This window comes from Dendropsophus ebraccatus, chromosome 5 (genome assembly GCF_027789765.1).
Source record: "Dendropsophus ebraccatus isolate aDenEbr1 chromosome 5, aDenEbr1.pat, whole genome shotgun sequence".
In the NCBI taxonomy this organism is placed as follows: Eukaryota; Metazoa; Chordata; class Amphibia; order Anura; family Hylidae; genus Dendropsophus; species Dendropsophus ebraccatus.
In genome coordinates this window covers 10,949,434-10,974,841 of record NC_091458.1, presented here as the reverse complement: position 1 = coordinate 10,974,841, position 25,408 = coordinate 10,949,434, and the positions used below count along the sequence as shown (strand labels likewise).

General features: G+C 43.5%; 1 protein-coding gene across 1 annotated transcript; it reads left to right on the top strand.

Annotated features, from left to right (window-relative positions):
- The first annotated feature begins 1,593 nt into the window (after window positions 1-1,593).
- On the top strand, window positions 1,594-25,408 carry LOC138794027 (olfactory receptor 6N1-like). Its single transcript, XM_069972793.1, has 4 exons — window positions 1,594-1,723; window positions 8,018-8,083; window positions 24,255-24,325; window positions 24,443-25,408. The coding sequence occupies exons 1-4, from the start codon at window positions 1,594-1,596 to the stop codon at window positions 25,406-25,408; spliced, it is 1,233 nt and encodes a 410-aa protein (XP_069828894.1).

Below are 25,408 nucleotides of genomic sequence, written 5' to 3'. Positions count from 1 at the left end.
ACCTGCAGTCCTATGTAACAGCACAGATAACGCAGTGATATCTCTGAGTACAGATAATGTAGTAGCTGTCACCTGCAGTCCTATGTAACAGCACAGATAACACAGTGATATCTCTGAGTACAGATAATGTAGTAGCTGTCACCTCGGGGCGCCCCTACTAAATGATGTTCTACAAAATAAGAAAACCGTCATACAGTGACTCACCGGTGATGTCTTCTTTGATCTGAGGCGTCACTTTCCCTTTTCCTCTCCATCCGGCCCAGACCTCCAGGATGATACCTTCCAGATATGTTTCATCTTTTCAGAACCTGCGAGATAAACAATTTAGGCTCCGCACATTTCTAGCAACTTCCTTCCCTTCCTCCCTCCTGTAGGCTCCCATAGTAACTGCGCTGTGTGGGATGCCCCCTGTATGTAGGATTCCCAGCTGTGCCCCCTGTATGTAGGATTCCCAGCTGTGCCCCCATGAGCTAATAATGCCCCTAGAGGTACCCCCATGAGCTAATAATGCCCCCAGAGGTGCCCTCATGAGCTAATTATACCCCCAGAGGTGCCCCCATGAACAAATAATGGCCCCAGAGGTGCCCCCATGAACAAATAATGGCCCCAGAGGTGCCCTCATGAACAAATAATGGCCCCAGAGGTGCCCTCATGAGCTAATTATGCCCCCAGAGGTGGCCCCCATATACTAATAATGGCCCCAGAGGTGCCCCCATACACTAATAATGCCCCCAGAGGTGCCCCCATATACTAATAATGCCCCCAGAGGTGCCCCCATATACTAATAATGCCCCCAGAGGTGCCCCTAAGAACTAATAATGCCCCCAGAGGTGCCCCCATACACTAATAATGTCCCCAGAGGTGCCCCCATACAATAATAATGCCCCCAGAGGTGCCCCCATATACTAATAATGCCCCCAGAGGTGCCCCCATATACTAATAATGCCCCCAGAGGTGCCCCCAAGAACTAATAATGCCCTCAGAGGTGCCCCCATATACTAATAATGCCCCCAGAGGTGCCCCTAAAAAAACAAACATCCTACTCACCTAATCCGCGCTGTGCAGGCAGCAGCTCTTCCTCCTCCTCTTCGGGCTCCATCTTGCGAGCCGCAGGGACGGGACTTCCGGCAGACGTGATGACGTCACATCCTCACGCCTGCCGGAGAGGTCACTTCACATCCTCACGCCTGCCGGAGAGGATGCTTAAAGTGACACTGTCACAAGTGGCAAGGGGGGCCGTGCGGGCCCCCCTAGCGTAGGGGCCCGGTCGCCATGGCGACCCCGGCGACCCCTATAGCTACGCCACTGCACATAGCATAGATGCAGATACACACATGCAGATTCCATATATACCTTATATATACACATTGCTCCCCCACACACATATATTAGGGGGTCAGTAGATCTTGGATTGTGAATTTGGGAAGGATTTTCTCCCCTTCTGTCCCATATATTTCTCTTCCTCTGACCTCCCTCTTCTGACCTTCCTCTTCCTCGCTGTCATACATCTTTGTATAATGTTACTTATGTCGGTTCTTTCTTGTGTTTTAGAAATACCTGGCTCTAGAAAATGATAGAAAAAGATTAGCCCGGATGTTACTACAGGATATTCTCCTTATAGGAAGAGAAGCTGTGATAGCATTGTGGGTCAGTCTATACGTCTTACAGAAGAAACATGGCTCCCCTGGCCTACTCGCTGTACTGGAGGAACTCTACCATACAGGTAACATGGTGTATGAGACGTCATCATGGAATAGGGATTTTCAGTACTGACACTGAGCACAATGATAAAGTTCCCCCACTAGATCTGGAGCTGATTCCCATTAACATGAAAACATTTTCTTCTTCTTTTTACACACTGCGCCCTCAGTGTCTGTACCTGTGGTGTCCCACTGTTAAGTGTTCTGTGCACCTGTTACAAAGTTCTCTCTCAGGTTAAGTGGTGATGAGGTATTCTGAAGTTTCACCACTAGGTATCAGTGTCTTATATATAAAGTATGTTCTTCTATGCACAGCTGAGGAAGGTTATGGGTTAATGTTGTTGTTATACCATGTGTTTTGTGCTAACCAATAGGAGGTGATCTCTCTCTTTCTAAGAAGGTTAGCTTTGTTTAACCTCTTGATAGTTTCCCTTTAAAGGTCCTCATTTTATCACAAACTCATTTGTTCTCCTATTATACCGGCAAACTGTACATCCATAGAAGAGGTACATGTGTGTCCTGAGCAACCAGTTACTTGTTTTTCAATTTTTTTTTTGTATAGAAGGAGTCCCTAAAAATACAAGGGAAGGCAATATGTAATAAAAAACAGTAAACAGAGAGGCCTTCGCGTTTTAAATTTGTGCAAAGGGTTTGAATTATCAATTAGATCTAGTGTGTGTGTATTAAATGCAGTAAGATGTGATAAGTGCTTCTCACCACTAGATGTCACTTACTTTGACAGCTGCATCTGAAGACTTAATTAGCGGGCACGGCGATCAGACCGTTCCTGCTAATTGCCGCGGCCCCGGGCTACATGTGGCACCCGGGACCGTGGCGGTTCAGAGCGGGGTCGCCGCGCGGCCACGCTCTGAACGCCCCCACCCGTGCGGGGACATACAGTTACGCCCTCGTGCGGGAAGGGGTTAAGGACATGCACATGTGGTGTCCCACCACAGGTGTTACTAGTTTATACACCCCTCGTAAAAGTGATAATGAATTAGTATCCAAGTTTTGCCACTAGATGTCGCTAGTATGTATGTCTTGGATCTATGTATTGCACAGCTGTAGTACTCAAGGGGTCATTGTTGTTTGTGATTTGTGCACCAATGAGAGCTCTTTTCTCTTGTCCACCTATCTCTATTCTCCTTCTTCTGCGCTCTCTTCTCCACCACTCACAGCAGGTATTGCATACCCGGTAGGGGGTAGTCACACACTTAGTCTAGGTCTGGTTCCCGTACAGAGAGGACACAAGCCAGAACGGTCTCTACAGCAGTCAAGTTGGGCCCCAAGGGACCCTCTCACAGGAGCTCGCCACTCTCACAGGAGCTCGCCTCACAGAGTGCACCACACACACCATTCATTCTTTTATCGCATCCATGTGCTGCAATATATCTTCTTATGAATCCATTTAATATTTTTACTTCTCTTTGCCAACTGAAAAAGTTTATCATCTATTCACTCATCATTCTTCTCACCTTCTCAATAGAAATTATATCACATAGATCAGAGTTGTCACTAGACAAAAAAAATCTACATTTCTCTTTACAGCAACAGAATCAGTAGTCTCCAGACTTATAAGGAGGCTTCAGCTTGTATGTCTATCACCTGATAGTTGGAGGCAGTTCCACTTGTTTCTGTGTATGGGAGCCCAGCTGTAAACAGAGCTTGAGAGTCTTCTTCCAAGGGCCTGATCGCTAGCCAGTGCCTGATCTGCTGTCCCGGCGTGCAGCGCGTGAGCACAGCGACCCAAAGGGGCAGATGTTAGAAGCACCGAGGGCACTTTTTGCGGATGCCAGGAGTGGACCCAGCTATGGCCACCCCTGAATCCACTGACCTGGCACTGGGTGATACTAGGAGTTATATAGGAATGGTGAGTTATGTGAGTTGCACACTATAGAAGACACACTGCGGTTCTTAAACAGTTAAAGTCTTTACTGAGGAGTCCAGAAATTAAACGTTTTTCACAGTTTAAGGAATCACAGCAATACAATAGACTCTTGTACTTTCTCTTGAAACAACAGACACAGTTGATATACTGAACCGCAGAATAGATAAGGTTTGATGCTCCATACAGCTTAGCAGCTGGAAACACAGTGTAGGAGAACTGATACAGTGTCTGTAGACTGGAGCGATTAAGGGAACTGTGGGGGTGAACATGGGATGCTATCCAGACTTCTATGGTGGTTGTTAAAGAAAGTTCCTGTATCCATGGGAATAAACTTCCACCTAAGCTACCATGTGGGTACAGAGTGACACACTATGAGGCCAGGTTCAGACTATGTAACTGTGCGGCTGTATTTGCGGCTATAATTGTGCGGCGGTATTTTTGGTGGTTCATGCGTACGCTGGAAAGTATAGGATATACGGCTGCACAGTGCACACTATGTATGAATCTACAGCCCGATCGTAAACGGACCCGTAAAAAATGAACAAGACCATTGTTTGCGGCTGGACATGCGGCCGAGGATTGACAGGCGGTCCGTAAGGAGTACTTCAAAAATAGCCGGCAATGATGCCGAATGCCGATGCCTCTAATAGTTAATATATTAAATTAATAAAACACATTTTCTTTGTAATAAAGTCCCTTTCGTTGGTCAATAATTTAATTCTAACGAATCCATCATTTTGCAATTAAATATACTGTTAAAATAAATATATATATATATATAAATAAATGTATATTTATATATATATTTATTTTTTGACAGTATATTTAATTGCACAATGATGGATTCGTTAGAATTAAATTATTGACCAACGAAACTGAATTTATTTCAACGAAAATGTGTTTTATTAATTAAATATTAATTAGTACAGGAAGCTCCATAAGCCGTTAATTCATATTCCCGGCAATAGAGCATTCTGTACTAATCATCACTTTACTTTAATGAAAACATCAAATGTTTCTTCTAATTATGTTATGACAATAGCATTATTAGAAGAAACATTTAGAATTATATGTGCGCTCAGCTGATTGGCTGTTCGGCTGAGCGCACATATAATGAGCCGGTCCGCAGCACAATGACTTCATTGTGCTGCGGACCAGCGAAGAGGACACATCGGGGTGAGTATAGAGCTCTCCCCACCAACTCCCCAGCACTGCACCCCTCCCAGCAAGAAAGTTAACCCCTTCCTTGCTGGGATGGGTGCAGTCTGATATCAGTCTGGCCCCCAAGGGGTTAAGGGGAATGCAATACATTCTCCATTAACCCCTTGGGGGCCAGACTGTAAGCAGCGATCTGTAAAGATGCTGCATACTGTAAGGAGCACAACACCGCTCACAATGATGGGTGTTGTGCTCCTGTTTGTGTGTTTTTTGTGTGTTTCTCCCTTTTTGTTTTTCAGACATCGGTATCCTGTGGATTACGTCGGATTCCGTGGACTACGTCGATGACCAGCGTTTTTTTAATGTTTTTTTTTAATAAAATGGTCAATTAGGGGTGTGGGGGTGTTTTTATTGGAATAAAAAAAATTTTTAACTTGTGTCTTGTCTTTATTTCTTTACTTTATAGACTTAGTAGTGGAAGCCGTCTAATAGACGGAATCCATTACTAAGTTGGGGCCTAGTGTTAGCCGGTATAAAATGGCTAACACTAACCCCCCATTATTACCCCAGTACCCAATGCCACCAGGGGTACTGGGAAGAGCCGGGTGCCAGTGGTCCCGGAGCGTCAAAATTGGCGCTCCTGGACCGGGCGGCAGCAGGCTGGTAAGATTTAGGCTGGGGAGGGCCTAGACCAATGGCTCTTCCTACCCTGGTGTTACCAGGCTGCTGTCGTTTGGTTTTTAACCCGGCTGGTTATAAAAATAGGGGGGACCCTATGCGTTTTTTTAAAAATTTTTATTTATTTAAAAAAAAAAACGCATAGGGTCCCCCCTATTTTTATAACCAGCCGGGTTAAAAACCAAACGACAGCAGCCTGGTAACACCAGGGTGGGAAGAGCCATTGTTTTAGGCCCTCCCCAGCCTAAATCTTACCAGCCTGCTGCCACCCGGTCCAGGAGCGCCAATTTTGACGCTCCGGGACCACTGGCACCGATATCTGAAAAACAAAAAGGGAGAAACACACAAAAAACACACAAACAGGAGCACAACACCCATCATTGTGAGCGGTGTTGTGCTCCTTACAGTATGCAGCATCTTTACAGATCGCTGCTTACAGTCTGGCCCCCAAGGGGTTATGGGAGGATGTATTGCATCCCCCTTAACCCCTTGGGGGCCAGACTGATGTCAGACTGCACCCATCCCAGCAAGGAAGGGGTTAACTGACCCCCCCTTCCTTGCTGGGAGGGGTGCAGTGCTGGGGAGGGGGTGGGGAGAGCTCTATACTCATCCCGATGTGTCCTCTTCGCTGGTCCGCAGCACAATGAAGTCACTGTGCTGCGGACCCGCTAATTATATGTGCGCTGAGCCGATCAGCCAATCAGCTGAGCGCACATATAATTCTAAATGTTTCTTCTAATAATGCTATTGTGATAACATAATTAGAAGAAACATTTGATGTTTTCATTAAAGTAAAGTGATGATTAGTACAGAAAGCTCTATTGCTGGCAATATGAATTAACGGCTTATGGAGCTTCCTGTACTAATTAATATTTAATTAATAAAACACAATTTTGTTGAAATAAATTCAGTTTCGTTGGTCAATAATTTAATTCTAACGAATCCATCATTGTGCAATTAAATATACTGTCAAAAAATAAATATATATATAAATATACATTTATTTATATATCTATTTATTTTAACAGTATATTTAATTGCAAAATGATGGATTAGTTTAAATTTAATTATTGAACAACGAAAGGGACTTTATTACAACGAAAATGTGTTTTATTATTTTAATAGATTAACCATGAGAGACATCGGTATTACTGCAGAGGATCGCAAACCCCGGTAATAGCGATTCATGTAAACTGTTTCCCTGCTTTCCCAGATGCATCCAGAGGTGTTTGCATCACTTTCTTAAGATTTTATTTGTTATTTTTAGTTGAACCAGATTTCCAAGTAAATGACCGTATGTTTTGAGCCGCATGTCTATTTTTTCCCACGGCCGTAGTTTCATCCGCACATTTACAGCCGCATAAAAAATACAGCCGCACAGTTACATAGTGTGAACCTAGCCTTATGGATTACAGGCCCACTTTGGGGGTAGAGCTAGAAGAAGAGGACAGCCCAGTGTGGATAGGATTTAGTCCTGGTGTTCCACAGCCTCTTGCTCGCAGCTCGGACATGGCTAAATGACCAAATACACAGTAAGGCAGTAATTCCTGAGGTAACTAACTCAGGAATTGGATAACATGCAGTGCAGTGTACAGTGGCATGACTCACAATCAATAGAGGAAATCAGTTAACCCTTAGTGTAGTGTTGGTCCTTCAACCTTGCATGTAATACAATAACATACAGTGACATCTGGTGGTGGGAGTTGGATCGCGGCATGTATATACTGTATGTATATACATATACATACAGTGCAAGACACACTGCCCCTTCATACAGTATGTAAATCTCTATAAGTCATGTACATTGTACATTAAAATCATCTAAAACCCGATGACGTGAGTGAAACATGCGTCACGTGCGTCGGGCTATGTTTGTCCAGAGGAGGGTAAGACACCAGTATGGCTTATGTGATCACTCCTTAAAGTATATGTATATATGGCTGATTATAGGCCCTCTTAGTAGGGCCATTGTTTTCTGAGTGGGAGACTTGGAAGGTCCTTGAAATCACTTGGACACTGGCACAGACACCATGTAAATTTAAAGTGGTGTGGCAATCACTTATACTATTATGTTCTCTGTACCCAGTATAAACAACCGCCATATACAATAGTGAATGCTAGGTGGTGGTGTGGCTCCAGTTAACAAATTTCCACAGTATCCATATTGATTTATTAGATATAGGACCAGGCCTATCTTTCCATTAACTCAAATCAATTTAAACTGGTTTAGTTTATACCATACCGGTTCTGTTCTTATTGTCTCCTCTGGTATATTCATTTGTTAAGTTATTCCATGGGTTTAGATGATTTTAATGTACAATATATATGACTAATAAAGATTTACATAATTTTTTATCACAAAGTGTTGTGTAATATTTTGGGGTATTTGTATTTGGATAATTACTCACCGATATTTATGGTTGGCAAGTCTGTTTTGGATTACTATACAAAGCCCTAGTGCCCGTATGTCCAGGGGTGGGCAATGTCTTTAGGCCCATTAGTCCTTCTCACTGTATATTCTCATATGTATATTATATCCAGCACTGGTGACATCTATAAACTAGAGAATCACTCATCTCTCATTTCTTATTAGGTGACGCTCTGGTGGAGCACATCATACTGGATGAAGAGGGGCACCAACTTCCCCCGGAGCTGATAGGTAAGTGTACATTATATAACCCTACTATAGTAAGAATACTCACAGTGTGATGCCCAAATGTATAGATCTGCTGTGTTACCTTACAGATCTGATTTATGCTGGTGTCACACAGTGGTATTTGCCGCTGTATTTTCTATTGTATTTGCAGCCACAATCAGAAGTGACACCTACAGAAAAAATTATGTAATGGAAAGATTTATATATTTCACACTATGGGACTGCTCAGGACAGCCGAGCGCTGTATGCCATTATCACTGTATGCCGCTTTCTTTGTCATCCTTAGGCTGGGTTCGCACTACGTTTTTGCAATCTGCTTTTTTATCCTTTTTTTTGCAAAAAACGGATGGAAAAAACGGATGCATGTGTGTGCATCTGTTTTGATCAGTTTTTCAATTGAATTCCATTATAAAAATAAACGGATCAAAATGGATCTGTTTTTTTTAACGTAGACAAAAACATAGTCAATCTCATTTTTGTGTCCGTTAAAAAAACGGATCCGTTTTTATCCTTTTTTATAATGGAATTCAATGGAAAAAACCACATGGGTCGAGACAAGACATGAGTGACATAATGCAGGAAAATGTTGGGGAAATACGACATAAGAAATAAATAAGACAGCATAAAAGTAAACATAAAATACAATAGGGTGAATGCGGTAATACAAGAAAATGTAAGCATGCAATATGAGAAAAGGCTAAAACAGTGCATTACAAGAAAATGAGCTAACTTAAATCATAAATCGAATATAAACACCAAAGCCTGGTAAAGAATAAAAATAGTGCAACATAGCTGAGTCGTGTTTATACGCGTAATAACACACTCGGCGTAATCAACTATGTCCAACCTATGCCATGTGTCGAGGAGGGAAAAAGGGAAGTCTAGAAAAATAACAGTGTGTTGTGCCCAACCTAATAAATGATGTGGACCAGAGAGCCGGTTCCAGGAGTTCAAAAGCTGCATACCCTCTTTGGGCTGGTAACCACATGTTTGGAGCGGTCCTTGAACACCATGAGGTGGACAGTTATACCATTAATATAAAATATGTTTGTCCCTCAAGACTTTAGTAACAGTAGCAAGCGATTTCCGTCTCCTGAGCGTTTTGGGAGAAAGATCAGAAAATACGGTCACATTCCGGAATTCTGTTGGAAGAGACTCGGGATGCCTAGTTGCGGATAAAAAAGCCGCTTTGACGTGTAGAATGTGCACCCGAGCAATAACGTCCCTTGGTGTGTCTCGTGAAAGATGTTTAGGTCTAGGGATCATCCTTGACCAGTCGATAACTAATTCTCGGTTAACACATTGTGGCATTGTTTGCTTGATAAAGGGCTGTATATAGGATGAGAGATCAGATGAGGCTATGGATTCAGAAATACCCCGGAATTTCAAATTGTTGTCTTACTTGACAGACGACGAAGGTCCTCCTCCAATTTTTAAGGAATTATGAGAGTCAATCAGCTCACTCAATTTGTTCTCCGCGAACTCGGTCTTCCACTGCTCTCATAGAAGAGATAAAGCTCTGAACGATCCGATCTAGACCAGTCAGTAAAGAATCTCTGAAGGAGGATCGCATCTGCTTGAGGTACGTGGTAGCCATTGGAGAGTCAGAAGGTTGTAGCAAGTCAGAAAATATATGGTCAGGAGCTAGAGAGGTCGCAATAGAATGCCATGTGGCAGCAGGAGATGGCAAATGCTGCTGAGGATGAGTGCAGGTTGGCTTACAGGTATAACTGATAAAGATGGGGGCAGAACGATAAAGGGTCCCTGAGATAGTGATGACATCTGATTGTGAACTGGTAGCAAAAGATTGCTGTGGATTGTTTATAGCAGGAACATCTGTAACTGCGTTGGTCTGCAGTGTCAAGGGAGGTGCTGAGCAGGGAGCCGCTGTGTCACTTGCAGTGACAGCTGGAGAGTCCGCTTTAGCAGCAGGAGGTGATCTATTTGAAGTGTCATCGGGCGCAGCTTCCGACAGCCCGTGCAGACGGAGGGGAGTCGAGGGTACTGTATTAGAGGTACGTTCGAGCTGCGGGCGGCTAGGAGGGAGAGGGGCCGTCTTACCCCTCAGCTTAATGAAGGCAAGTCATCCGAGTCGGCACTAACTTTGTCCTCTTCTGAGTCCCAGCTAGGCTTCAGCGGTGGCGGCCACCGAATCTGTTGGGAGTGCCATCTCATGTAGCGGTGAGTCGGTCAGCCGCTTCCCGGAGGCAGAGTTAATCCGTTGAGGGGAAAAGTTAAGAAAGTCTAAGGTCCTTGTTGCTGATAAAGGCAGTATCGGGCAGGAGCACAATGTGGCTCTGTGGCTGCAGGTCACGCCCCCCCCCCCCCCCCCCGTCATTAACTCCCTTTACACTGCGATGCATAGCGATATAAAAACTGGTGTAAGGGCCAATAAAAACAAATCTTAAAGCGACTCTGTACCCACAATCTGCCCCCCCCCCCCAAACCGTTTGTACCTTCGGATAGCTGCTTTTAATCTTTTCTGGGGTCCGTTCGGCAGGTGATGCAGTTGTTGTCCTAAAAAACAACTTTTAGACTTGCAGCCCAGTGCCCAACAGCCATGGCCTAGATTGTGTATACATTAGGCTGGCACAACCTCTCTGTCCCTCCTCCCCCTCATCATTAGGAATGCTCCAGGCAGATTATCTCCTATTCCTCACCTGTGTGAATACTGAACATGGGCTGGATCGTTAAAGGGAACCCATAACCTCAAAAACGCATATCCAGATTTTGAAATGTGCTGTTAGACCATACAGCACACTTACCACACATGTTTTCATAGCCTCCTTGCCTCCCCCATGTAAGCCGCAAAGTAACTTCATAAAACTGGCGCCCTGTATGGAAATTACCTCAGGTAGTCATCTGGGCAGTGCGCGGCTAGCAGGTAATCACGGTCCCCTGGGCGTTCTTCTGACGCCAGTGCGCATGCGCAGTACAGCTGCTTCCATTCCGGCTGTACTATGGCTGTGCAGAATAGCTTCAAACTCAGTGTGAGCCGGAGATCACTGAGTTCGAGGCTATTCTACGCAGGCGCAGTACAGCCGGAATGGAAGCGCGCTCCCGAGTGACGTCACAGCTACAAAAGCTGGATATGCGTTTTTGAAGTGATTGGTTCCATTTACGGCACCTGTGCAATGTTCAGACAGAAGAAAATGTTCTAGGGGCATTCCTAATGATGAAGAGTGGGGGGAGGAGGGGCTTTATCATTCTTTGGACGGAAGAAGGAATCCGCCCGTGCAAAAAATGGAGCCTATGACACGGGCAGAGACGCGCCCGCCCGCCGCAGAGAATTTCGCAACTGAGGTTTCAACTGAATTCCACAGTGTGCACATACCCTTATATTGGGATAAGATGCACAAGAGTGTGCACTCCTCCATGCTTCTGCTAGTATACTGCAACATAGAACTGACACCATAGGAAGGCGGCAGGTGCGCTGGGTTCTGTAGTGCACCAAGGTACAACGTATAGGTAGTGCAGGAAATTGCTCATCAAATGATAAGGGGAGACAACAGTCTGGAAATTGTACAGATCCCATCCTCAGGACCGACCATTCACTGACTGATCTGAGATCAGAACACAATCCTTACAATACAAAGTCACTAACACTGCCGCTTCTATTTCTATTATAGGCTGCTGGACAATGGGTTATCTGATTCGGTAGAAGAAATAGGCTACCTGTAGGAACACAAAGCAGATATGGAGATATGTTCCGGAGCAAACATGAAGCCGGATGTGATGAGCAGATGACAGGACTATTGATGGTCAATATGTAGTGTCCCGGAACAGGGTCCACTAAGTCTTATTGCACCTGAGTAAAGTATCTCTGTCTGGTATCTCACAAAAAGGGGTGAAGGAAACTATATTGATGTGTTTTCCCCACTAGGTGTCACTGTCTCTAGTATGCACTATTATGTCTACAGCACAGCTGAAGGAGGTCATGGGTTAACTGTTGTATGTCATGGGTATTCTTTTATCATATTGCAGGTGCTTTCCCACACTTTTCACACCTATCCTAACTCTTCTTTTTACACACAACACAGCCCCACCAATCACAAGAGAGTTTAGTATTTCCCTATAAAAGGGAGGTTAGTTCCCGGTGGGAGGTCTCTAGTCAGTTTTTCAGTGTATGGGACAGAGACAGAAAGAGTGTTCCTGCTGCAATGAAGCCGGACCTGGCATAGGCCATGTCAGGGACCACAAGCTACAAATTCTTATGCAAGTAACCTGCCACGAGATGCAGTGCTAGAAACCTAAAAAGGGAAAGCCGTCATCTGAGGATCACCTTGTCCACGCTGGGGATACCTCTAAAGGGTGCAGGGCAGTAGCCTCCACAGTATAGTTACTGACCCCAGTAGGACAAATAGCTGGAAAAGAGCTGAAGTATCCTACTGCGCATTACACGCCTCTTCTGGGAAACCTTGGAAAGTCTGACACTCCTAATGAAAAAGGCCTAGAGCTCGTACTACCCAAACTTTACACTCAGTGAACTAGTTAGGGCACAAGGCATTCAGATACACATATCTAAGCACATTACTACATTGGACAAGGCCCCCAAGACGCACCCTCGCTCTTCTGATTTATAACTACAGTACAACCTCTTCTCTTATCTACTTGCACCTGAACTCTGAAGTTTATAAGCCAACTACTATTACTAGGTATTGCACTGAAGCTTACAAGCTACTGAGAATTCTACTGGATTGCACTGAAGTTTGTAAGTAAACTGTTCCATTGGTTAAGTGCCGAACCTACACCTGGGTTATCCCTTTTCAAGCGCAGTGTCTGTTTGTCTGTGGGTGGGTTCCAACACCGCTCCTGGCCACCGTGACAAGTGCCCCAGTGACCCAACACCCACCTCATTGCCAAAACACTGAGGAAACGTCTTGTATTATAATAAAGATCATACAGGAATGCTCTATGCTGACCAATGATATGTCCAGTAACTAACCCCTGTATAATGCTCCTATCCCCAGGACTATGGGGTGTAGCAGTGATCTCCGGAGCAGAGGGTCCTGTATAATGCTCCTATCCCCAGGACTATGGGATGTAGCAGTGATCTCCAGAGCAGAGGACCTGTATAATGCTCCTATTCCCAGGACTATGGGGTGTAGCAGTGATCTCCGGAGCAGAGGGTCCTGTATAATGCTCCTATCCCCAGGACTATGGGGTGTAGCAGTGATCTCCGGAGCAGAGGGTCCTGTATAATGCTCCTATCCCCAGGACTATGGGGTGTAGCAGCGATCTCCGGAGCAGAGGGTCCTGTATAATGCTCCTATCCCCAGGACTATGGGGTGTAGCAGTGATCTCCGGAGCAGAGGGTCCTGTATAATGCTCCTATCCCCAGGACTATGGGGTGTAGCAGTGATCTCCGGAGCAGAGGGTCCTATATAATGCTCCTATCCCCAGGACTATGGGCTGTAGCAGTGATCTCCGGAGCAGAGGGTCCTGTATAATGCTCCTATCCCCAGGACTATGGGCTGTAGCAGTGATCTCCGGAGCAGAGGGTCCTGTATAATGCTCCTATCCCCAGGACTATGGGGTGTAGCAGTGATCTCCAGAGCAGAGGGTCCTGTATAATGCTCCTATCCCCAGGACTATGGGGGGTAGCAGTGATCTCCGGAGCACAGGGTCCTGTATAATGCTCCTATCCCCAGGACTATGGGGTGTAGCAGTGATCTCCGGAGCAGAGGGTTCTGTATAATGCTCCTATCCCCAGGACTATGGGGTGTAGCAGTGATCTCCGGAGCAGAGGGTCCTGTACTGTATAATAACAGCTGTCACCCCGGAGGACCCTGAACATTGCTGGTACTGGTACCCACTGTCCCTGATCCTGTAGGATATAGATTGTTGTGTGGCAGTAGAGTCACCTCTATCAGTTTAGTGTCTGGATACTGTGACTATACATGTTTGACATGTCATGTATTACCGTATACTGCTTACCATCTGCATATACTGACATACACAGCTGTGCAGTGGTTACTATTCTCTGTACTGCCCCCTCTGGTGATAAAGTGTATAGGAAGCAGGTCACATGATCATCATCACCTACACAGGCTGCTAAAAGTCTTTAGAAAGATCTTTGAACATTTTTGACCTCTTACTGTTTTAGATCCCACGCTACCTACTCCCCCCCCCCCTTCCCTCTTTGTCCCCCAGAGTACTTATCACAGTTTCATGACCCATATACTATATTTTGTGCGCACAATGAATCTACAAAGAACATTTTTAGGGTTACATTGTTTTGATATTACTCTATGGGGGACATTTATAAAGTCCGGCGTTTTTTACGCCAGGCTTACAAATGTCCCCGCAGCTTCGGAGCTCAGGGGATTTAGGTAGAGGCGCATTGCCTCTACACAAATCCTGATCGCACAGAGTCCGTCCGTGTGAAAACTTTGAAACCTACGCCAGCTCAGAGCTGGCGTAGGTTTCAGTATCATTTTTCCGGGGCATGCAGAGGCCACACCCCCTCTGCATGCTGCCGCACCCCCTGTAACGCCCCCTCTCCACCCCACTGGCGAAGGTGGCGCAGATGTGAAAAACATTCGCAAAAATACCATTTGCGAATATTTTTACACCAATCTGCGCCTAAAAAAGGCATTTACACCTTTTCATACATGTCTGCCTATATGTTTTGGATACTCTTGGAGAAGGTTTATGGCTTTATCATATACTATTTTTCATTGTTGGCATTCCTATATTTGCATTGTACTCTGTTCTCCTTCTTTTTTCTCATTGAAAAATTTATAAAATGTTGAATTGCAAAAAATTAAAAAGTCTCTAGAAAGTTCTGTGACTGGGGTGACTAGGGCCACCAGTGGAATTGACTGCACAATACGGTGCGTAATACAGACCTGTAATGTCCGTCTCCTTGTATCATATGAGTCACTGATAAAACCACCGACAGAGGTAATAGGTACTTATAGTATCATGGTAGCTTTGTTTGTTTTTTTGCTTGTAATAATGCATTTTGTTGCCCGTTTGCCGTGTCACCCAGATGTGTCTGACACTAACGATGCCCGTCCTGCTTTGCCACCTTCCGCTACCTCCCAACACCTCCTCCTCCTCCTTACAGAGTGGTTCCTATTTGAGAGACATCGGAGCTTCTGCTAAGGACACATAACACAGACTTATGCTATGTTTACACGGAACGATAATTCGACCGATCGTACAATTAACAATGTCGGAGTAACGTTTTTTTTTACATAACGATCAGCGTTTAGACTGTACGATATATGGTACGGAAAATTCGTTTTGCGAGCGCTTAAGCCTATCTCACACATTGGTTAAATCGGCGAACGACGGTGAACGGTGAACGATCTGCTAATTTTTTGCGAACTATCAACGACGATTTGACAACATGTTCAAAATGAGCGATTTCTCCCTCGTCTTTTGATCGTTCGCTGCGTTTACATGTACGATTATCATTCAAATTCGATCGTTATCGTGCGAATTTGCATGATAATTGTTCCGTGTAAACGCAGCATTGAAGGGGGAGATTAATGAAAGGGTGTAAATATACACCTGGTGTAAACTGCCCACAGCAACCAATCACAGATCAGCTTTCAGCTCTGGTGGAATATGTGTTATGTGTGACTCGGATCTCTCTTTCACTCCTCATATTAAATCTCTTTCACGTTCCTGTAATCTGCATCTAAAAAACATCTCTAAAATCCGTCCCTTCCTTCCTGTCGAATCTGCTAAAACTCTTATTGTCGCTCTGATCCATTCCCGTCTAGACTACTGCAATTCCTTACTAATCGGCCTTCCTTCCTCTAAACTCTCCTCTCTCCAATCCATTCTCAATACAGCGGCCAGGCTCATCTCCATGTCCAGCCGCTATACCAATGCCTCCGCCCTGTGCCAGTCACTATACCGATGCCTCCCCCTGTGCCAGTCACTATACCAATGCCTCCCCCCTGTGCCAGTCACTATACCAATGCCTCCCCCCTGTGCCAGTCACTATACCGATGCCTCCCCCCTGTGCCAGTCACTATACCAATGCCTCCCCCCTGTGCCAGTCACTATACCAATGCCTCCCCCCTGTGCCAGTCACTATACCAATGCCTCCCCCCTGTGCCAGTCACTACATTGGCCTACCCGTGCCTTACGCTCCTCTAATGACCTAAGACTAACATCCACCTTGATCCGCACCTCTCACTCCCGTCTCCAGGACTTCACCCGAGCTGCACCAGTTCTATGGAATACATTACCCAAGACTACAAGAATACCCAAGAATACACAACGTTTCAAACGTGCCCTCAAAACTCATCTATTCAAGCAGGCTTACCAGGTTCCCTAATTTTGACTGCTACCCTCCCCCCCTCCCACACGCACACACAGACACACAGACACCTCCACCAAGCATTTAAGCACTTAGACCTGTGCATGCAGGCATTGGCTGGTGACAGGTTCACCCCCCTTACCTTACTGCCTTATTTATAATGATGGCCGGACCATAAGAACAATGAAGCACTTTGCCCCTCTGCCATTCTGTCTCGCACCCCCTCCTAATAGTCTGTAAGCTCATGCATGCGAGCAGGGACCTCACTCCTCATGTATGGCTGATAATTATATGTATATCTCTGTAATGTCTATTTTTTGTCTATGTGTGTACCCCAGAATTGTAAAGTGCTGCGGAATCTGTTGGCGCTATATAAATAAATTATAATAAATTATTATATTAATTATTAATATAAGAGGAGCTGAGATTGGTTGCTGGGGGCAGTTTACACCAGGTGTATATTTACACCCTCTCATAAATCTCCCCCAAAGAGTCTCATTAAATTCCTTGTTTATTACAAGCTATAAACAGCTTTTTACGTACATACAAGGGGGGGGGGGGTGACAAGATGCATCAGTAAGCAGAATCATATACTTCGTATTATAGACGCCCCTTGATTCGGAATAACACCTGAAGTGCTTGACCAGAAAGGCTTCTTATCAGGTGGAGCGTCTCCATTCACACATATTCTTGACTAATGTTCAGGTCTTAACTGCCTTCTCAGCATATTCAGCTTATTGAAAGGCAGTTAAAAAAGGGGGGTAGTGATCTATTCTCTAGCAACCAACGATCAGTATTGATATTACTTAGGTAAGAGGATTACTCACGACTCAGAGAGGAGATTGACCTGCCAAGAAATCTCGTAGGGACACAGCAACATATAACTATCATACACTTTTAGGCTATGTTCACACTGCATATGAGTCCGGCTGCATTTCATACGCCGCCGTACATGTGCGGCTGAAACTTCGGGCGTGGGAAAAATCGACATGCGGCCGGATGCGTACAAACCGCAAACATACGCCCGCAGTACAGTTATGCTTCCCTAGCTTGTTTCGAAGCGAGCTGAGGCAGGTCATTTACTTGGAAATCTTGGCCCAGCCCCGTAAACCACACAGAACCTTTTGGATCGAAAAATCACGTTCAATTTGGCAGAAATAAGTACTCCGTACGGGACCGCATGGAAATCCACGGCCGTGAGTTTCAACATTTCTATCCTTAAACAATGGTCTTGTTCATTTTTCACGGCGCCGCATACGATCCGGCCGTAAGTTCATACGTAGTGTGCATTGTGCAGGCGTATATCGTATACTTCCAAGCCAACGCATCAACCTCAAAACTACGTGCGTATATTCGCGGTTCGCACTACAGACGGAATCAAACACAGTGTGAACATAGCCTAAAAAGCTCCCGCTAACTCCTCACTCCACCTCCCCCCTACATCACTTCTGGGGCCAAACTTATAACATGATTCATATATACTAATCTCAATATACATCTATAAAAATACATATATAAATATTTCTATCATCTTGGTAAGACCATTGGGTACCAAAATGTTTAGTTTAAATATCCAAAAACTCTCTCTCTCTCTTACATAACCTACTAAATCTATGTATCTAAAAATGTATCCTCTCTATTGGAAACACTTTTAGTCTGCTATCCTCTCCATTACGGAATTGCGCTGATTGATGGGAGACACTGGTTGACTGGTTCGTCCCACGTACTGGGGGCCACATGGGCACTCCAGTTCATAAATGACAAATTCTGAACCACAGCTCAGATGATCTCTTATTGTTATCTCCTCTTCTGATTTCTCTCCTTTTGCTATTTTATCGCGTTTCTCCGAAAATAAGACAGTGTCTTATATTAATCTTTGCTCCCAAAGGTGCACTGTGTCTTATTTTCAAGGGATGTCTTATTTTTCCATAAAGAATTCTCACAAAAATAATGAACATTTATTATATACTATACAGTAGTTGTCATCACAAACCAGTAAAACCAGACATAACCCTGGTGGCGTCTTACTGGGGGATGCCTTATTTTCGGTGGATGCCTTATTTTAAGCTATCCTGTAAATCCTCCGCTATGCCTTATTTTCGGAGGATGTCTTATTTTCGGGGAAACAGGGTAGTATCCTCCGTTATATAAGGGCACGTTTTGCACATTTTTTTCTCACATTTACAGATTGCTATTTTCTCCACAGTTTTTTCATCTTATTTTATTCTTGGATATGATGGAGCTATCTGTCTATCTGTTGTCCAATTGTTTGTGCTCTTCTAAAAATCATATTGGGACCGTGAACGATCACCTCACTCCAAAACGGATCCCTCAATAGAATGGACCAATTTTTCTTTAAAATATTTTTTTATGGCCATATAATTACTCGAATATTTAGTAATAAAATTAACATTATTTTTCTTTCCCTTTATTTTCTTCTTTTCTTCTTCTCCTTTTACATATATATATTTCTATCTAATCCACTAGCTTTCTTCCTTGCACCCTCTATAATTTATTTCGGAATTTTTTTTTCTGTAAAAACCTTTTTTATCTAAGATTTTTGTTTGCTCCTCAAAAATATTTTCTTTTGTACAATTTCTTTTTATTCTCGCCCTTTGTCCAGAGGGGATGTTTTCTTTCCATGTTTTTAAATGTTCACTATCTAAATGTAGGTACCCATTCGCAACAATCAGTTTAAAAAAGTTTTCGTATTAATATCTCCATTTTTTATATAAATAGACAGATCTAAAAAAGCTATTTTGTCCTGACTAACATTTTCACTAAATTTAAGACCCCATAAATTTTGTTGTACATTGAAAAAAGTGTAATAAAAAAAAGTTTTTAAAAGTATTAAAAAAAAACCTTATACCTCCCCCAATAAAAGTTTAAAATACAAGGGGGCCCATTATAAAAATATTTAATAAAATAAATAAACATATATCGTAGCGTGCCAAATTGTCCGATCTACGAGATTACTTGGCAGCGGGACGTGAGTAATCCTCTTACCTAAACAATATAAAAAATGATTGTTGGTTGCTAGAGAATAGATCGCTCCCTAATTTCTTTTTTATGCCTTTCTGTATTGGACCGGTGATCTGGATCCTCTGCTGGGTGTAGCGATCCCGACAGAGCTGTTGCTGCGAATTTCTTGGGCGTTGTAGGGAGTTGTGAAGTATCACCACTCACCAATTGTAAGTAATTCATTTCTCACGATTGTTTTCACCATAGGAACATTACCGCTCCCAAGGTGCGTTATTTTCTGTTTCTTACATAGGTTCTCGGCATATTGATCATTGGCAGGAGTTCCAGTTGCACATATTATATAGTTTGTACAATGACACTAATTTCCACATTAACAGATCATATTCTCCCCTCTCAGACCTAGGATGGTGCAGGAGATCAGCTCGCCTGGGTTCTTCGGACAAGAGTAGCTTGACCGCCGGTCTTCTAATTACATGTTTCTTTTCTTCCACCAGGTTCCCCATGGCAGGGCCGACTCCAAACCATCTACTAGTCCTAACTTCATTATATCATAACTCTTAATCGGGATGGGATTCTCTGGCAGAATCTAGCAAATATCAACTAATGGATCATCTAATACATAGATTGCCAAGAGCATAAGAAAACTTTGCAATACTCTATGTATAAGCCCAGATATCCAACCTCCCAATCCACTGAACCAACTGGCAGGATTTAGGAAGGAAAAGGTATCTCCCCACCATTTATCTTTCAAGTCATTATGCCTGTCCTATGTATCCATCATTGCCTGTATAGGCTGCAGCTGAGCTTTCTCATCAATATAATGGCAACAGGTAGATCCAATTATCTGTCACCTCCCTCCTTGTGCCGCAGCTAGGTAGTCTATAATGAACAACTTATAATCATCTTTTAGTCAATTGGAGACTAACTTTAAAACTTAAAGGAGAAGTCCATCCAGAAATTAAAAATTTGTTATGGGCTGGGGGAGGAGGAAAATAAAAAACAAGTTGTAGTTTCCTGTCCTGGTGTCCGCACAGAGCCGTGTCCCTCTCCTGGACTTAGCCGTCTGTCCTCTGAGCTCCCCGCAGGCTATGTCATTACCCGGATTACGGATACCCCACTCCAAGACTCCGCTGGAGTCACTGAATACCTGAGCGGGCTAAATCCCACCAATCTGTGACATGGATCCCATGTTGTGACGTACTTAAAACTGAGAAGATGACAGCCGACAAGGTATGGGAGCTCCTGAGCACTGGGAACGGTAAGCATAGGGTGTTTTTTATTCCCCACCCCCACACCCTACTCATTATGAACCCCCCCCCCCACACACACACACACAATTTTTAATTATTCTACTAAATATAGTCAAGAGAATGGAATAAGTGAGTTAAAACTTATGCCATAATCACTGTGCAGCAGCGATCATAGGCTAGAGTTGAACCCTCTGAGCTATACCACAGTCTACCTTTGCCTATGGGGTTACATCAAATGATTTCCCATTATGATTGAAGCTCAAGGGGGTTATATCACCCTATAGAAAACCAATGTGTATGATTAGGTATCTTTGGTCACAACCACTGGACTTCCTGTTTTCTGACTCTTTGAGAATATAACATCTACTTTTAGTTTAGATATTGAAAGTTCTAACGACAGATTTGCTTTGAGTTTTAAAATTGGTCTCCAATTGACTAAAAGGTGATTATAAATTATTCATGTATTGTACCTAGCAAGGAGACTGGGGACAAAAATTGCTTTTTTGCAGTCAGGTAGTCCAACACTAAGGCATATTGATCAGTTACCACAACCAGTTGATGTTGTACGAGGGCGGCATTTAAGATGTCCAATATCTCTAATATCTGATCATCTAGATAGTCAGTGGCTTCCACTAGCTTATCATATATCTGCACCACCAAGGAGTACAGGAATATAGAACAGAAAATCTTATTAGATGCCCCCATTTGTTGTTATGTGATCTACCAATTTTTAAGGTTTTTTTTTTTTCAGCTGCCCTTTTATACACCAGTTGTTTGGGTACTGCTCGTGCATCAGTTTGTTTGGAAGATAGAAGGATTGTGGTCTTTACTTGCCAAGTGGACATGTATGTCACATGATCTTCTTGATGGACCCCACTTGCCCACCCAGGCCTGCAGTGCAAGAAGTGATCCACAAGCTGAGGTGAGTTTTAGTTTAGTTTTCTGCCTGCCTGGATAATATCTACCACCATTTCCTGCTCTACCACAAGCCACATAATCTCTAGCAATTCCTGTGTCCTGCAGTCTAGACCTCAGTACTACTGGTGTTTAGCTGCCTTACTCCACAACATGGTTGTGACCCCAAGCCCTGCCATGGCCTCTCGAATCAATGGTTGATTCTCTTTGAATTGCACAGAAACAAGTTTCTAACAGAGCAAGTCAAGATGGCCTCTGTTGTGTTTATACTATCGGGGGAGATCTGTCTTGCTCCACCTCCACCTCCTCCATGCTGGTCACAGAGCTGGAGCGAGGATGCCTAACTGGTGGTGTTTTGAGAAGGCCTCCCTTAGCATTATAAAGGTGAACTAGCGTTTTACCTTGGATGGCCGTAGAAAAGTAGGTTCAGGACCGTCTGCTCCTACTGGTGATAGACTGGCCCTTTGGGAAAATCCTTTATTTGGCAACTCAGTGCCACATTAAATATATATTAGGCTCCTGTTCTGCTTAAGAAATGTATTGGTTGAGTTGAGCCCAAGAAGACGAGCATAAGAAAAGAGGTACTGTAATACTGGTCACTGGCTTGTGTATGTCGGCGTACTTACCCGTGGACGCTGTCACCTATTGCTACTACATTATGTTGTTTGAGCCAATGGGATTCCCACTTTAGATAAAATTTCCATTATATTTGGAAACTACGGTTTCTCCAATCAACAAAGTGCTCCTTTTTTTGTTACCTTGTATAATCTCTCATATTGTCTGTCACACTGTTACAACCACCACTAAAACTGCTCCATGTGAATGAGGTAATGGTACTCAAGTGGGGTATAAAAACTATAAAAAATTCCAGCCGTGAGTAGCGGGGAATTTTGATGCGGGCACGTACGAATGCGCCTGCATCTGAATTCAGCGGCGGTAAAAATCATCCGTCCGATATTGCAGTACCGGCCGGGATGATCTTTTCTGACACCGGGCGTTCCGTGACCTGGCCGGGTCACGAAACAGCCGGTGTCTTACAGAGTGGGAACATGGCCTTATAGTGCATAAACAAGGTAGTAGTTTGCGGACAACAAACAACAGTCACAGAACTCACTGAGTCAAATGTGGACACACTTGCTTTGTTGAAGATCAGCTAGGATGGGGCAGTGAGGACAGGTGGTTAAGCTGGCGCACTCTACCGGGACAGCTGTTTCACACCGCCTGGTGCTTCTTCTGGCCAGGGAGGGGATGTGTGACTAAATATCAAGCATCCAGCTAAAAGACTTTGATGCAGTTCAATGTGCAATGCTTTGGGTCACCATGATGCTCTGGTTCCTCAGACCCCCTAGATTTTTTTTCATTTTTAACTATACTTCTTATCTGTTTAGCCTAAATGTAAAGCATTTTTGGAACAGCCAAGCAGGCATTGTATATGCCGGCACAAAATGCTCATTATCATTATGATCATTTTCATAGGAGATTCCACTGGAGACCATTCTAGTCACTTCTGTTTACTTTACACTTGTTACTTAAAGTTCAAGCTATGATTAACTCCTGAGGGAAGAAACACTTTCAACTCAATTCAACTTCAATTTTAATTATCGTAAACAACAACAAGGTGAGCGCCATTAGAGGAGGCTCAGATGCTACAAAGTATCAACACACGGTGTAATAATTCCTGAGAGGGTTATAACTAAAATTGATTTCCCCTTATACAAGAGGGTATAAATAGGAATATAAGAAGCTGTGAGGGTGCTCCTCTAATGCAACAAAGAATCCAATTGTTACTAGAAGTCATTATTGCTCTAAATTCTTCTAGACCGTTTTCTGCTATGGGAATTAATCTATACGAGGTAAGTGTCACTCATGATACATCGAACGCCAAGGCTTAGGGAGACAGAAGCCTGGGCTGATTCAATCATAGAGTTGAGATATTCTTTCATAGAAATGTTAGTGCTCATTTAATTTTTACATTGATTACCGATCCAGTGATTCATGGTGATATACCCCAACATCACTCAGTATGTTTGTTCAACAAGCATTCTGACACATTCTGTCCTTGTTCACATAAAGTAATTAATATGATCACAGTCTTTAGTCCTACTGCAGAGTAAATGGGCCTCAAATGTAACGTATGGTCTGTATATACTGTGACAATATATTCTGTACATGAGCAGATGGGTCAATGTGTACTGTACATACAGATGTGTCCAGCCTTACCTTTCCCTTGGATAAATTAGGGAAAGAAATTTTACATGACAGCTTTCCACCACAGTATCCTGATAAGTTATCAAAACACACATGTTGATTATATTGTTTATCTTGTACTTAGCTACATCCTGTATAAGTTATTCTTGGAGGTGATGAAGGCACAACAAGCAGAGTGAACCTACACTTGTGTTGTGGCTTGTCAATGGCATAGATTTCCTAAAGTAAAATAATAACATGTAAGATATATTATATTTAGGCTACAAACCCACTTGCCGGATCTGCGTATTTGCAGCGAGACTCGCTGCAGATCCCGGCCCTGTACTATGGACTGGACAGGCAGTGTTAAAAGATCTGGAAATCCAATAGATCCATTACAATTACATGCACTAACACTTGGGTAGCTGAGTGTTTCCAGTTGAGAAACCTGTCCAAACATATCCAAGGCCAAACTACTTGTTTTCCTCAAACATTTAATAAATATCTTATCATTGTATTTTTCTTTATAAACTTCAAGATTTTTTATTTTTTATTTTAGACTTACTATACTTGAAAAATTGTCCCAGGTTCACCATCAGGGCACTACAAGTGGTGCCTATCGCTATCACGGTATTAGGAATTTAGGGGCTTAAACTTACCTGCAGGCTACTACAACCGGCTACACCAGCACAGCCAATCATTAGGCACTCTCTATTAACATTTTTCTATTTGATTATTTTTAACCAGGTGGAAGATGACTACCGTCAAGCAGCAGTTTCTCTCAATCTGACCATTACTCCTGTAACCGAATTCATCATCTTTGGCTTCCCAAGTCTTCAGAAGTATCAGCTTCTGCTCTTCTGTGTGTTCCTCTTTATCTATCTGTTCACCATCACTGGGAATGGAAGCATCTTCCTCTTGGTGGCCCTTGACCACCATCTGCATACTCCTATGTATGTATTTGTTGGTAATTTATCTTTCCTTGATTTGAGCTATGCAACGGTAACCATCCCCAAGATGTTGGCCAAGTTCTCGATAAACCATGACACTATTTCTTATACAGCCTGCTTAGCTCAGATGTATATTTTTTTGTCCTTAGGATCTACAGAGTGTTTACTTCTGACATCAATGGCTTATGACAGATATGTCGCCATATGTTCTCCTCTATATTACCATACTATAATGACTCAGAGATGGTATATACTGTTGATGGCAATGACATGGTCTGGTGGTTTCCTAACTCCATTCGCAAGCCTTATCTTAGTCTTGAAGTTACCATTTTGTGGTCCTAATATCATCCACCATTACTACTGTGACCATCCACCATTGCTGCAGTTGGCTTGTGCCGACACCTCCTTCAATGTAACAGTCGGCTCCTCCATTGCTGGTTTGCTTATTCTAATAACATTTATTTTAGTGGTCGTTTCTTACATTAAAATCGTATTAACCATCCTCAAAATGAATTCCAAAGAAGGACGTATGAAGACGTTCTCCACATGCGGCTCACACTTTGCTGTAGTCAATATCTTCTATCTGCCACTTATCTTCATGTATGTCCGGCCCAAGGCTTCCTACTCTTCAGATGTGGACTCTCTGGTGGCCCTGCTCTACACAGTATTAACACCAATGATGAATCCGGTTATATACAGCCTCAGGAACAAGGACATTATAGAGGCTTTCAAGAAGAAAATCCACTTTGTAACCAAAGAATAG